General features: G+C 36.0%; 1 protein-coding gene across 5 annotated transcripts in view; it reads right to left on the reverse strand.

Moving 5' to 3' along the window:
• Positions 1 to 16,829, reverse strand: part of CCDC85A (coiled-coil domain containing 85A) — a 205,864-nt gene that overhangs the window by 39,218 nt on the left and 149,817 nt on the right. For all 5 annotated transcript variants that reach the window (XM_056123978.1, XM_056123972.1, XM_056123966.1 and 2 more), the window contains exon 3: positions 8,240 to 8,316. In XM_056123978.1, the coding sequence (XP_055979953.1) occupies positions 8,240 to 8,316 (77 nt within the window). The remainder of the gene's footprint in view (positions 1 to 8,239; positions 8,317 to 16,829) is intronic.

Here is a 16,829-nt window from a genome sequence, read left to right on the forward strand (position 1 = left end):
AAAAATTAACAAATATGAACCGTACCAGAAGAGTGTGATAAATTTGATATAAATTCAACTCAGAGTCTCCAAGTTATGCTAAGTATTTTTTCAACAATTTTACCCTCATAGATTTTTGGTAGACATTAGCCCCGCAGCCCACCTGGCCCCAAACTAGTTTTCACATTTCAAAGGCTCTATAGCATGACTTTATCCCATACATTCATTTTGTGATATGTCTCATTGCTTCTTTTTGTCTGTCATCTTTATTCTAACACCCCCACATCACTTGTGTAGCTCACTTTGATTTCTGAAAACACAACTGAACTGCATATGGAGGCCGTTTTCCTTTTATTTTCTCTTTTTCTGAATCATAGTGATTTAAAGAAAATTGAATCCACAAGCACAATTCCTATGATGCAATACATTTTTCCCCAAATAAGGGGCAACCAATCCTTAAATGACTGAATTTAATAAATTTCTCCTACCATTAATTAGTATAGATTTTACTTGGATTGTGTAACATAATTGGAATTGCTATCCATTAAAAAGAAATACAAATTTATAAAATTTAAAAATCTGTATGCTATGTTTCTGGAGTATTAGAACAGTAATTTTCATGCAAAGAACAAGATGAAAACAATCCCACTTGAGTCAGGCATCCTGGGAAGTATTATATACTATATCTGTTTTTTTTCCAGCAACGGTTACTGATTTTTTTAAATCTCAGAACAGTTCCAATACTAGAGGTCCCTATATTATGTCCCTACAAGATAAAAATGACCAGCAAAACATAAATCTAGAAAATATGAAATGGAGAAAGACAGGGCAATAATAAACATTCCACGAAAGAAAGAAAGAGAGAGAGAGAGAGAGAGAGAGGGAGAGGGAGGGAGGGAGGGAGGAAGAAAGAAGAGAGGGAGGGAGAGAGGGAGGGGAGGGAGGAAGAAAGAAGAGAGGGAGGGAGAGAGGGAGGGGAGGGAGGAAGGAAAGAAGAAAGAAAGAAAGAAAGAAAGAAAGAAAGAAAGAAAGAAAGAAAGAAAGAAAGAAAGAAAGAAAGAAAGAAAGAAAGGAAATCTGTCAGAGTGTTGGATATTAACCCTAAGTGTTTTGGTCTTCACTGGTGAATTCCCCTTTGCCTCCTCCCTTAGAAGCTTGTTAACCCCTTGCTAACATCCCCAGACTGAGGACTTTGTCTGAAATTTACAGTAAAAGCCTCCCTTGCTCTCAGCCCAGAGAACTCAATGTTGTGATCTTTGTCTCTTACTGTGTTTATCCAAACAACTGCAAGTATTGATAACTAGAAGGAAAGATACAAGCAATGTAGATGTTCCTGGAAGGCAGTGTCTCCTTGTTTTAATCTCCCCCAAAGAGAATTCCCTATGTTTTATCTATGTAAAATGATATATACAAACTTCCGAATGTCTAACCTATGTAAATGATCAATCACACCTATGTCCTTACCGCAAGCTCTCTCAAATATTCTGTAAGTATGCTAGCAGTTCTGCATTAAACGGACTATTTTCACCATCAGGCTGTGGTCCCCCATCTCCCTGTCTCTGTCTCTGTTGGGGGAGGCCTGGGGAGATGGGAAGGTGGCTCTGCTCACAAGCACTGCAGCAGCAGCCCCCACATTTTATTTTGTGAACTCACATCAGAGAATCCTAGTGTCTCTGCCCAGCAGACAGATAATATACTCAAACACACAAATGAAGGGGCATCAGAGATGCAACCTGAGACCAGGGGCGTGTTGCCAGGAAAGTGAGAAGCTTAGTTTCTTTAGCTTCTCAGCACTTCTCCCAACAGTGACAGATTTCTTTTCCTCTGTATGAAAATTGCTCTGAAAAGGTCCTGCTTCTTTTCCTATACCCTGACAGCCTGCATTGTGAAGCTACATTATAACCAAATTACAGGAGAGGGAGATTTTTCATTTTCATTTCTAAAATTAGAATCTATTTTCAGCAAAAATAGAAACACTTGCTGAAAGGGGCTCACTCAGTGGTGATCCAAGCTGCCGTGCCTTTCAGAGACATTTACTGAACCCACAGCACATGGGCAGGCATATGCCCTTCAGCAAATCAGGCACTTGATTGCGGAAATTTGGCTTCAAATATTGGTCTCAAGAGGTGTGGGTGGAGAAGGGTCTCTGGGGAAAAACGGACACACAGTGCTTTTCAAGCAGATGTCAGTGCCAGAGTGTTTAATACAAGGCAACAGCTTTCTCAGTGGGACTCTTAATAAATAACATTAATTGACTTTGGAAACACAGAAAACTGCTTATTTTCTGATATAAAATCCAAACAATACGAAACAGGTGGGAACGGTTACAATTTTTACCTCATCAGTGTGTCTAAATAGCGACTGGTGTCTTCAACAGGTATCTCTAGCTCTAATGAAATCAATCAGCATTCTACATTATCCACTTAAACATCTTTTCTAGTTGAACAAGATTTTTGCATTGCAGATATAGCACATTAACGTACAAGGTCTGGATCATCATGCAAAGACCAATGGAATGAGTAAAAGTTCAGTGCAAAGCTCTTAAATTTGGGGCTAAATATGGAACTTTCTTTAAAATGACTACTACTATTAACATTTAGTCCCCAACCAACGAACTACAGTTCACTCTGAACAGGAAGGTTTCCTAGTCACAAAGACTCACTAAAGTGTAAAAGTTTCACCTAGATGTGGATATATTTTGTTTGTACAATAAACCTTCAATTCTGAAATATTTAAGAAGGATGTCAGGAAGGAGAATGCAATTTTAAAGAATGTTAATGAATTTGACAGCTAAAAAAAAGTTATAAAATTTCCTTTAAAGCAGATGCAGAGCATCCAACAAATATCAGATAGCTAATATATGAGAAGATACAATGCATGTTCTGAAGATAAGCTGAAAGAAAAGGGGAAAATACATTAATATCCTAATTACACTGAATTACTTAAATGATATCCATTAGGCCACTGAGGCAAAATGTTGATGGGTTGCAGCTCTATAACCCAGTACCCCAGGTGGGACTTGAACCCACAATCCATGCCTTAGGAGGTCATTGCCTTGCATGCAGCCGACCCGGGTTCGATTCCTTTGTCCCTCTCGGAAAGCCAGCTACTGAGAGTATCCCTGCCGTATGTCAGAGCCTGGCAAGCTCCCCGTGGCGTATTCGATATGGCAAACACAGTAACAACAAGTCTCACAATGGAGACATTACTGGTGCCTGCTCGAACAAATCGATGAACAATGGGAGGACAGTGCTAGAATGCTACAAAAATGGTATAAATGATTAATGGTATAAATGATTTATACCATAAATGATATAAATGATTCTGTTTGTATGCTGGAAGAACACGAACGAATTCAACGTCTTGACCTGAATATATACTTCATTAATTGTTTGAACAGGACTATACACCATATCTTTATATATAGTCCTTTTCAGAAAAAGGACTAAGCTTAAATGCTTTTATAAAAAGAAGGAATTATCCCACTGGCACGAAAGGTTCTATTAAGCTATGAAAACTTATGACTCTATCCAAGGAAAGTCTGCATTGTGTTTACATGTAAATATAAATAAATAAAATGTGGTGTGTCCCTTTGAATTTGGATCTAAAAGCTCCTATGCTAAAAGCATAACTTTATACCATATTTAGTTCTTTGATTTGTAAATATCTACTTATGTCATTATGAATGGGTGACTATCATCAAATTTAATATGGAGCTACATTTATTTAAATAACACTAGTGTTTATTTAGAGTTCATGTAACTTCAAATTTGTACACAGTGGAGCTGAATGGACCAGTCAGAACAAGTTTTAGCATTATGTGTATTATGAGAAATTATACACAATGTAATATAAAATATCTTACAATGTAACCTGCAAAAAGTGTTCACATCAGTTCACATTCAACAGAAAAGTTTAGGTGTTCCTTATAATTTATACCAACTTTCAAAAAAAAAAGCAATACCAAAGATCACCTATGTTGTTGCATATTATAAGATTTCCTTCTTTAAGCAGGGGTGGGTAGGGGTCAGGTGGGGGCGAGATTCCCCAGTGATATTGGTGGAGCAGGGAGGGGCCTATGCAGACTTGACTGATTTGATTTTGGTGCTCCAGCCTGACGATGCTTGGGAGTGAGGCTGGGGACTACTGAGGTTACACATGGCAATAATCAGGTGTCCTCACAATGCACAGGATTGAGGCATGTATCCATGCAGGAAACATCTTTAAACTATCTCCCAATTCAAGGTTTGCTTTCTCTTATCTTTTCTAATATTTCACTGTTTTCATATACAGCACTTTTAAAAATTCATTCATTTGTTAATGAGCATGTAGGTTGCTTTCACATCTTGGATATTGTGATAGTGTATGAGCCTGAGAACTGATATCTACTTCTCTGAAGTTCTTATTTCAGTCTTTTGGATACATACACAGAAATGAGCATGTCAAAAAAGGACAATACTGCACGATCCCAGTAATATCTAAAATAGTTAAACTCATAGAAACAAAGAATAGAATGGTGGTTATTAGGGGCTTGCGGTAGAGAGAGTTGTCAACCAATATATATAAAATTTCATTTATGCTAGATGAAAAAATTATAGGAGCCAATCTACATTTATATGTAGCATTGTATTCTTTATTTTTTTAGCATTGTATTCTTAATCTGTTTAAAAGGGTTAATCTCAAAAAGAAAAAAAAGGGTCAATTTAATGTTAATTTTTTTCCATATTCTTCAGCAAAAATAAAAGGAGAGTTTTTTTTTTTTTTTTTTTTTTTTTTTTTTGCTTTTTGGGTCACACCCAGCAATGCTCAGGGGTTACTCCTGACTCTGTACTCAGGAATCATTCCTGGCGGTGCTAGGGGGACCATATGGGATGCTGGGAATTGAACCTGGGTCTGTCGCATGCAAGGCAAACTCCTACCCACTCTGCTATCGCTCCAGCCCCACAGAGAGACATTTCCTTTGCAAATAATACTACATTTTCTGAAAGTAATGAGACTGTTCCTTGTTTAATTTTTGTATTTTGGGCTACACCTGGTGGTGCTCAGAGCTTACTCCTGGCAGCTCTCTGGGGACAATATGTGGCACCTTACCTACTGCACTATTTCTCTGGACCAAGACACTTTTGAAATGTAGTGTTCACAAATTAAGTTGAATTAGAGCTAAGTGATCCTTGTAGGGTATCACGGAGATCATGGTAGAACTCTCATTGCTCACTGGGTGAGGATCTGCTGTGCCTTTTGTATTGATGCTTTCAGAAACTCTTATAGTCTCCTCTTTGCCACAGAAGGCATGTATGTTCTAAGACATGCATTTGTCTCTCTGTTCTTGAACAAAAACCCTTCATACTTGGTAGTTTCACATAGCTGTTAAGATTTATTTACAAGATTTACTTACACTTGAGCTGACTAAGAACTAGGAGGGAACTTAATTTAGGCATTTAGGAAATTCCTTCTCCCAAAAAATGCTGTGTCAGGCCAGGAAGATAGTACAGGTAGTAAGGTGCTTAATTTGGATGCCATTGGCACTGCGTGTGATTCCCCAGCACCTCTAGGAGTGACACTGAGCAAAGTTGGAAGTAGCCCAGGAGCATGGTCAGCTGTGACCCATATGACAGCCTCTCTGCCCAATACTTTATATTAAAGCATTAAAGTATTAAATCTAAATTTAACAACAAAGGACCAGAACACAGTCACCAAAGATAACTGATGTACTTAGTATTGGAATTTACCAACTACATTATAATTTCTATTTATCCAAGGACAAGTGAGTATATTTTTATAAACAGGAGTAATAGAGTACTTTCTAATCAGTAAGCAGAGTAAGCAAGCTCTCAAAATTAAAAATCAAGCGTTCAGATATCAACACTAATTTATGCAGAGATGTCAGATTGTCACACTGAATTGACCTTGAAAATCTGCTAATAACATGCAGTCAAAAGCATTTTTAACATAAAAATATCAAAATTATTTGTGATTATGTGAAAAGCACCTAAGTAAAAGTTAAATATCTGCATTGAATTCAAGCCTTAGCCTTCCACAAGAATTCCCTTTATACAATTCTCAACTTTTCAGAATCCATTTATAGTTTTTCTTCAATGTGTCCCATCTTCTCTCTATGTTCATTTCAGTTTGTATTTATACATTTATAACAAGTGTTTCTAAATGAACATAATACTCAAATATAAAAATTTAACAGAAAATCTTTTAAACTGAGATCGACTATATTTTGCCTATGTCAATAAATATTTTCGAAAATGATCTTCTATGCACTAAAGCACCTTGGATATGTAAATAGCTATGCACTATTTTTTAATTCACTATATATTTTTTGCACTACTTTAGATATGCAAATGGCTATTCACTAACACTATTAAAAAATCATCCTTCCATTCTAAATCTCTGAAACAGCAAGAATCTGGCAATGGTATTGTTGATATCTTTTTTTTTATTCTTAATGAAATGCAGGTAGTGGTGCATCTATACCATTAATCTGTATGATTCAGAAAAAATGCTCTATCCTAGAATTTTTTATAAAGAACAAAAAAATCTTTTTTCTTGAGAGTAAAAAAGAACCGCTTTTTAAAACATCGAGCGGACCCAGTAACGTCTCCATTGGAGACTTTGTTGTTACTGTGTCTGGCATATCGAATACTCCTGGTAGCTTGCCGGGCTCTCCAAGAGGGGCGGAGGAATCGAACTCAGGTCGGCCATGTTGGCTGCGTGCAAGGCAGACGCCCTACCCGCTGTGCTAAAACATGTAATTGAATACTTATTCGACTATTTAAATAACACAGATGAGCTAGCTGAATATTCCTAGTTTCCATCTAAGACATATAACATACTATTTACAGATGAAAAAGATCTTATCGTCATTTTTACATTTGCTGTCTTGCTGATTTTTCAATAGGATATTGCACATGCTAGGCTAGCTTGTCCACGTTTGATGCCATTCTTAATTCTTTTTCAGAGAGACTCTAATAAATGGCTTTTCCCTCTTTCTTCTTTTTGATATTCCCAGCCATGCCTATTTTTCATAATAAATAAAATTATATTTTCTTAAATTGCTTGGAACTGAGAAAATGTCAGACGTTTTCAGTTAAGTGTCCTAGCACAGCCATACATTGAATCTAGTATAAAAAAAAATAATTGTAAGAAAAAAATTTAAATGCACATTAAGTTAAGAAAAATACACACAATACTTATTTTTATAATGCAAATAATCTTTTCTGTCATAATGAGTTTTGACATACATACAATGTGAGAAGAGATAGAGTCATTTAGTTTAAGCTCATGAGGTTTAGCCAGATGACTAGCCAGTGAAGAGAAATGTATTCTTGCAGCTCAAATAATTAGTAATATACAAAAGTAGTTCCAAAGAAATTAAAAAGATTTAAAATGTCTTTGTAAAGAATCTTTGTATTAATGTTTGTATACCTTCTTCTGAGTTAAATGCACTGTCTTTTCACTTAAACTACTGCTTCTTACTTTTTTTGACTTAATTTTCTTATGGTGGCTTATAAGACAGGAATAATCACCAGACTATAGAAATAATGATGCAGGTTATTTGCTAAAAAACCCCTCCCTTTGTAAGTATTAAAAAATTACCGTGTATAAGTCTATAAAGAAAACTAACATAGACCCAGTAGTTTTTGACTCAACAAATATTTTCTAAGAACCACCATCTCAAAAGACCAATGTTATCTTTTATAAGATATTAAGTTACTGAAGTAATTTTTTAAGTAAAATATATGGTAAAGGCATTAAATTCTAGAAAATTTGCTCCTATACATTTGTCAGGAAAGAGAAATGAAACCCCCATAGAAAACATGTCATGTACTGGCAAAGCTTTGTTGCACTAAAAAAATTAGAAAGTATTAACTGAATTAAAATATGAACTCTTCAAACCATCTACAATGTTCCCTAGGTCATAATATGTTTTTAAGTTTTGAATTCTTATGTTCACCAACTACGTGAAATAAATATTGTATCTGGCAGCACTATGGAAGTATCTTTTACTTCATTTTCTCTTTTTTCTTTTTCTCCCAAAATTACTTTACGTTCTGATATGAGATATATACATCCATTAGTATAACACTCTGAAAACCATGACGGCCATAATGGAAATCTATGTTGATGGATGGCTATTTACAAAATGATTTCGATCATTTAAAGGAGAAAATGCATTGAGATTTTAAATTCAAAATAAAATGCTACAACTCAAATGTCACTGACTAGCTATGAGCTTCTAGAAGTCACCCACCTGGGGCAGCATGCGATTTTCTTCCTCCAGCTGTCTTACTCTTGCCTCCAGCTGCCTAACATAGGACAATGTTGATTCTAAAATTGAAAAGAAAGAACTCACATTATACACACAGGTCTTATTTCTTGCACTTTTTGGAAATTTCTGGTTTGGTTATTCAAATCAGGTATAGTGACTACTTAATCTGATTTTTAAATGAAAAATTCTCCACTCCAAGCTCCCCCCACCCCCAAAAAATCCCCAATAATACAAGTCATTGAAACTATAAGCAATCCAAACAACTGAACATAATTGAGGAAAATTAGAGAAATATTTAGGTAGTGAGATTTTAGGATTTTGTAGAGCTTAAACATCAGGTATCTTAAAGATTAGTCTCTCTTTTCTACTTTGAAACATTTTAACAACAATCTTTGACAACAATCTTTTTGTAAATTTTAAAATGCTAATAACTAAAATAAGTGATAGAAACATATAGTGTTTTAAATACTTAATATCCCTTATCTTCCCAAAGATTTCCCAAATAATTTATTTCCCAAGTAATTTAGAGACTGTATATTAAAAGGGCTAATTTGAGATGAGGAACGTAAATCCCAAATTTCACCCAAATCTTTTTTTGTTTTGGGGCCACATCTGGCAATACTCAGGGGTTACTCCTGGCTCTAAACTCAATAATATACTCCTGGTGGTGCACCAGGGACCATGCGGAGTGTTAGGGATCAAACCCTAGTTGGCCAAAATTCAAAGCAAGAGCCCTACCTGCTGTGCAATCACTCTGGCCCCATCACCCTAATCTTTTTTGTAATCTACAACAGACATATAATTGATTCTTGTTTTCAGTTCTCCACAAGTTTGGAAAGATGTTGAAAATTCAGAATCAGCATCATACTTAGTTCCTATCAGATAGTGAAACTAAAATTTATAATTTTAAGTCAAAAGGTTACATATGGAATAAAGCGAACTTTCCCTGTGAAAAATAATTTAATAGTAACACTTTTGGTGAAAATATTTAAAAGGCATCAAATGGAAATACAGCTGTAATTCACTCGCTAACCAAGATCAAAGATTTTTAAGGTATAATAAAATGTATATGATGATAGAATTAATTCCCCCCAAATACATTTCCATATTTAACATTAAAGTAGCAGATATTACTCATTGCTTAGTCTCACCCCAGAAGAGCAAAAGAAAAGAGACAAAACTAGCAGTACAGTTAAAAGGAAAATGTTTTAAACTTAACGGTCCCATCTTAGATTAGGTTGAATATTGATGAAGATTAATACTTTGATCCGAAATCATCATAAAAAACTCATATTATGTTTATGGAAACTGGATAGAAGCATTCAATTTAATTTTTGAGGCCTTAAAAGAAAGATAACCTCTTTTTTTTTCTTTTTTGGGTCACAGCCGGCAATACACAGGGGTTACTCCTACTCCTGGCTCATGTACTCAGGAATCACTCCTGGCAGTGCTTGCGGGACCATATGGGATGCTGGGAATTGAACCCGGGTTGGCCGCGTGCAAGGCAAAGGCCCTACCCGCTTTGCAATAGCTCCAGCCCCCAAGAAAGATAACCTTTTATTTTCTTAAAATACACAGAAAACTTCAGTCCTTCATTCACAATATAACAATTAAGCTCATCCCTGTACAGTTAACAAGATAGCTCTTTTCAAAAATGCAGAAAGTCCATCATTGACGTTAACCATAGCTCTTCACTAATCTCACATTAATGGAGATAACTAGCCTTAAACATTCTTCATGAAAGATAGCTATACAATGTAAAAGAGGTTAAAACTGCTAGAAATAGGTTACCATTTTTTAACTAAACAAAGTGTTGAGTTTGCATTATGGACTCTTCCAAAGGGAGGAAAATAGTATCGAATAAATGAATAGCAAATAAACTGATCTCATGAAATGTTTTTACTCTATGAATAAATGATTTGTAGATCATCAAGATTTGAATGTAGAGTGTCTATTTTACATATTTTGTGAACCCTATTATCTATTCTAGAAAAACAACCACTTGGAAGGGTCATCCAAATAAAACTTTGCTCAGAATCACTAAAAGTATTAAAGAACAAACATAATTTGTTCTCCTTTGTTCACAATTTACCTTTGTTTACCTTTCTTTAGCTTTGTTGCCCTTTCACTGGCACTATCTCTGAGGCTACGATATTAAAAGAAGTGGAATGACCATACAGATAACTCCATACATTGCCACTAAACTGAGTTTAATTTAGTAAATATCTTTCATCACTTTATCATCTTTTTCTACAATCTTGGCAGTTACATATTTGATGGTTTCACTAAGTTTCCACTTAAATCACGAAAGTTCTCATATCACTTTTAAAAAGAGAGATGGTGGTAAGTTTCTGAGTTTGGAAAATATTCCAGCTCCAATATTTAGTGCTAAAATACAGTTCACATCTTTGTTTTAAAACATTCATTGCAAATATGATATGAAATCTGAAAATATAGCGAATATTTTTAAGTAGGTAAAAATTAATAAAAAATGATCTTTACAAGAGGGTAGGGGGTGGGAATGATGGGAGGGAACCTGGGGACACTGGTGCTGGGAAATGTACACTGGTGGAGGGATGGGTGTTGGAATACTAGGTAAAGGCCCTCCCGTTGATCGTCGATTTGCTCGAGCGGGCCCAGTAACGTCTCCATTGGAGACTTTGTTGTTACCGTGTTTGGCATATCGAATACTCTCGGTAGCTTGCCGGGCTCTCCGAGAGGGGCGGAGGAATCGAACTCAGGTCGGCCATGTTGGCCGCTTGTAAGGCGAACGCCCTACCACTGTGCTATCGCTCCAGCCCTATGACTGAAATCTAATAATGAACAGCTTTGTAAGAGTTTATCTCACAGTGATTCAAGGAAAAGGTAAAGGTAAAGGTAAAGGCCCTCCCATTGATCGTCGATTTGCTCGAGCGGGCCCAGTAACGTCTCCATTGGAGACTTTGTTGTTACTGTGTCTGGCATATCGAATACTCTCGGTAGCTTGCCGGGCTCTCCGAGAGGGGCAGAGGAATCGAACTCGGGTGGGCCATGTTGGCCGCTTGTAAGGCGAACGCCCTACCGCTGTGCTATCAAAAATTTTAAATTTTAAAAATGATCTTTACAGTGAAGACAAAGCTAAGGAGAGTATTGTATTCAGTCATTTATTAAATACTTCAACTGTGTCACTGACTAGATAGTGTTAGATATTATTCTGAATTGGAATAAAAATCAATAATTTTGTCTAAATTTTCTCACAGTACAAATTCTCTTTTGACATTTAGATACCCAAGCTTCTTAGAACATTCTGTTTCAGGTTCTTAGTCTCTGTTACAATGATCACTTAGCAATGAAAAGATACATACAATGAAAAAAGTCTGCATGGTGGCAGAAACTGGGAGGAAAAATACCTGACAGGCATGTATAAATAGAGAAATTGAGAACACATGGCATTTTAATTATTGAGTAACTGATTATATAATTTTTTTTTAATTTGGAGACCAGGGATGGTGGTATTCAAGTCTAACTCAGGGCTCACAGGTCACTCTTGGTGGTGTTTGGGGGACGACATGGTGCTGGGGAATGAAGTAGGGCTGGCCACATACAAGGCGAGTGACTGACTCCTGTATCCCTCTCTGACCCCTAGTATATGAAGTTTTAATAGGAATGGAGTAGGTGAAGTTTTTTTTGGGAATACAATATAAGATCATGATCAGGTCCCTAAATCACTCTATGAAGAACCATAAAAGAAAACTTCGACTGTACCTGAAAGAAAACCAAATAAACAAATATAAATATTTGTTTTGCTAATCATTTTTTAGTTATAATACAAAGCGTGGCAAGTTACCCATGGCGTATTTGATATGCCAAACACAGTAACAAGTCTCACAAAGTTACCAGGCCTGCTTGAGCAAATTGATGAACAACAAGAGGACAGTGACAGTGACCATACATAGGCTAGCAAGCCAAACTGGTAGTACATAGGCAATAGGTATAGAAAATATGTGAACATGCTATTATTAAATTATTATTAAAATAAAACATTATTGTTAAATAAAATCTAATAAAGTATAAGAAACCCCATACTTTTCAAACATTCACACCATAATTCACATCTCATCTTAGATGACCATTAGAAAACAAAATTTGATAAAAGACGCTAGTATGTGAGAAAGTAAAGGACCCTATGTGCAGGAACATACTTGATAAATGATACTATCTCTTTCCCATGTCACTTCTTCTTTATTAGAGGGACTTCCAGAATTGTAAAAACTAGAAAATAAGCTTATCTTCCATCATGAAAGAAGATGGAAGATAAGTATGTAGACTGAAAAAAAAGTATTTGACATAACCGAGAGTATCTCACCCGCACAGCAGAGCCTGGCAAGCTACCCATGACATATTATATATGCCAAACACAGTAACAACAAAGTCTCCAATGGAGACGTTACTGGGCCCACTCAAGCAAATCGATGAACAATGGGAGGACAGTGACAGTGACAGTGACACAACTGACATTCTTTCTACTATAAAGTCACACACACACACACACACACACACACACACACATACACACACACACATGCACATCCTGCACTATAATTTGAATTAATCATATGGCAAACTCTGAGAGATATTAAGACATATTTCATAGTATTTTGGCTTCAAGAATGTTAATAAGTTCCAAATGAGAATCCAAATATGCTCTTCTCCCACCTTGTCAAATACCTTGTTTTATATATTACGTGGACATACAATTTATTAAAGAACAACCCTTTTGCAAGAATAGAATAACCAGTTAGGGAAATAAGAAAAAAATAATAAAAATATAATATGAAATTCAGTGCCAAATCATGTGATCTGGGAAAACAAAGAGATCAATCGAAATCTCTTACGAAGGAAAAACGAGCTTAATGGATCAACTGAAAGAAGTTTGGCAGCTCAGAGAGATGTGAGTACAGGAATAACAGAAGCACGAATAATCTTGTAAGCAGTGAAAACAAAAAGGAATCAAATGGAAAAATAATATGCCTTAGGGTAAAGGAGAAAAGACCAAGTTCCATCATGGATCAGTTACACAGATGGTGAGCTGCTGTGAACCTCTCCAAAAGATAATTTTTTCTTTTCTCTATGGTAAGCCTATGGACATCTATTGATTGGAAATGTGAGGCTAAGCACAGGAATGTGAAAGTTCAAAATTCAGGAGCCAGAGAGATAATACGATGACTATGGTAACTTTCTTAAGTGCAGCTGACCCACATTAGAGCCCCAGCCCAACCAGGAATGATTCCTGAGCACAGAGTCAGGGATAAGCTGTGAGTACAGTTGGGTGTGACCAACTCTCCTCTCCCCAAATCCAAAACATACTCAAATGTTATCTGGGTAAATTTCAGACATACATTCAAAGTCAAAAGCATTTTTCTTCATGTAGCATATTTTTCCTTAAACCTACATGAGATAGTTCACATCACCTTTGCAATGAAACAAAAACATTCGTAAGAACTGCATCAAAGTTTATGTCTTCTAAAACATTCCAATTTAGAACTTTAATATACTTTAGAGATGTGCTAATTCAATTAAACTATCCAAAAGGCAGATAAGAGAATAAAACCCAATGGGAGTGAACTTGACCTCACACTTTGTAGTAATCAAGTACATAGCACTGCACTGTAGCACTGTCCTCCCATTGTATATTGATTTGCTTGAGTAGACACCAGTAACGTCTCCATTGTGAAACTTTTTGTTACCGTTTTTAGCATACATATTGAGTATGCGACGGGGAGCTTGCCAGGCTCTGCTCTGTGGGCGGGATACTCTCTGTAGCTTGAGGGGCTCTCCAAGAGGGACAGAGGAGGCAAACGCCCTACCCACTGTGCTATTGCTTCCGCCCTATGCAAAATATTTCATTTCATGGTAGAAGTATCACAGTAATCACAATCTTTAATCTTTTCATCATATAGTTGTGTCTCGTCTCTTACATAGAGAATTCTAGTTCTTCTTTTACTTTCTAATTTAAGATATTCTGAATGAATTTTTGATTCATGATAACAATATTGTCTTTGGACTTGATGGCACTCTGAAATGCATCCTAGTCAAACAAAGATTTGTTATTTTGCTACTTGGCTACTTTGAAAACACTGATCAAAATACTACCCCCCTTTTGTTTCTAGAGCACTGCTTTTCTCTGTAGGGAAATATCTATCCTTGAAATCACCCATGAATTTCTTGAGTTATTGTATATAAAAGGCTTAAGACTGATACATGCAAGTCTTCAACATTTATCAAACTTTTGGGTGAGTTTTGATTAAATTGAAATGAGATCGTGTCTCCAAAGTTTCAGGATGGAAAAGAAAATCTGGGAATGATCCATTCTAAGACAAATTACAGCATTTGGAAAAGTGTACAGGAAGAAACTAATTTAGAAGACTAAAGTTACCATGGATTTTTGGATGTTAGCTTTTCTATGGCTTTTTAAAAGTTTTTTAAAAGTTAGTCTTATTTGCCTAACAGAGGTCAACACTCACCTGATTTCAAGTGGAACAAGTTTCTTAATGAACTCAAAGACACTTGCTAGGATTAGTGCTAAATTTATACCACCACCGCAGGCTTTTATACATTCCTAAGGAAATTTACTTCAGAACTATATATTTTAAAAATTATTACTGCTCTGACTAAGAAACGTTTTTTTCTTCCTCAGGCAAGCAAAGGTCAGTCTCCTACTCAGAATTCATATTAGTTCCTAAGGTAGAAGTGATTACATTTCTCACTAATTTGATGCCTTTCTTATTTAAAAAAAATCATTGGAATTAGCATTTTCAGATCTGCCTGGAAACTTAATTCATATAGCTTTATTAGCAAAGGTAGGCTTTTATTTTGAATAAGGTTATATTTTTCCTAAATAAGCAAAAAAGAAATGGTATCAGATCTGGTTTCAATTCATTTTCTCCAAAGCTAATTCCTCCTCTTTTCTGTGCCAACTTAAAAGAACTCAGTTATTTTCTAACCTGTTCATCACATGTAATAACCTGTTCTCTGAGCTTTTGGGTTTCTGCCCACACCTTTCCCTAACTCATTCAACTCTTCCTAGTTCTTAGTCTTAATATTTTTCACCTTATCCTTCTATGTACACAATGAGCGACTGCTTGCTGATAATTAGAATGTCCAAAGATGGGAAGAGGCTACCTTGTGTGATGATGTGTCTCATGTTACTGGAGGTATGTTAGCTCTGATTTAGAGGCTATGAGCTGTCAGAAAGCAGCCGAGAAGGGTGTGTGCACTGACCCATCACAAAGTAGGACCTGTTCCTTTCGGAGAAAAAACCCCTGTAATTTCAAGGGAAGAGAAAAACAATGATGCTCTGTCCTGCTATTTTAATTAAAGGAAAGAAATGTTATTTTCTAAGAGTGCTTGACAGAAAAAAAATCATGAGTACTATTCTCTTAATACCATGTGAGTTGTACTTTTTAAATAATCTAAATTTAGTATTTTTAAATAATATTTTAATTTTGTCTCATTTAATAATTTTGTTTCATTTGTTAATTCATCTAAAAGTAAACAGATAAATGAACATTACAATCTGTTGATTTGAAGATAATTCATTTAGGAGTAAGGAGAAAATGAACAGAATCTATGTAATCTTTATAAAAAGAAAAACAGTCACCATAAATCTGTCTAAGTCTGAGCTTTCCAAATCAAAATATTTCAAATGGAGGAAATGACATTTTCTTATATGTGTACTCTCAGTCTCCTGTAGACTTACCTAGTTCCTGGGAATTCAAGACTGTTGGTTCAACCATTCTCTCTCTTTGTCTCTGTCTCTGTCTCTGTCTCTCTTTGTTGGAGTATGTACCTGTCATGATCATACTTTATGGTTCTTTTCCATGTCAACATATGATCTCTAGTACCATGTTACTAACTTATTGTTGAAGTGATGAATGTATGAATCGCCCTGTCTTTTTGTTCCTAAGTGCTTTAGCTGCTAATCAGAACTTTCTGCTCCCAAGACAGTCACTGTCACTGTCACTGTACTCCTGTTGTTCATCGATTTGCTTGAGCGGGCCCAGTAATATTGTGAGACTTATTACTGAGTTTGGCATATCGAATACATCACGGGTAGCTTGCCAGGCTTTGCCATGCGGACTAAATACTCTTGGTAGCTTGCCGGGCTCTCTGAAAAGGGCAGAAGAATCGAACTCGGTTCGGTCATGTTGGCTGCATGCAAGGCAAACTCCCTGTGCTGTGCTCCAGCCCCAAGACAGATGAAAGATATTACCTTGAAATAAATATTTCCTCCTAAAAACACATAAAAATAGTAATAAACCTAAAATGAAGCATGGCTTAGACGCATCGGTGTGCCCTAACATTTCCTTTACTATTACTATTCCCTCAGAAAGAAAGCCTCTGTCTCACAAAAGGAGGAACTGGATAAAAACAAATTGGGCTAAAGGATTTGGATTATATGCAAAATATTTCAGACTCTGAAAAGCTATTTGGTCTGAGTACTATTTTAAAAGCAATTCAGGGTTAAAATGAGTCTTACTTTGCACTGTTCTGTTGCTGCTGCTGTCATTTTCCAGAGGAAAAAAAAACTGCC

Source organism: Sorex fumeus, unplaced genomic scaffold (genome assembly GCF_029834395.1).
Source record: "Sorex fumeus unplaced genomic scaffold, SorFum_2.1 ptg000006l, whole genome shotgun sequence".
In the NCBI taxonomy this organism is placed as follows: Eukaryota; Metazoa; Chordata; class Mammalia; order Eulipotyphla; family Soricidae; genus Sorex; species Sorex fumeus.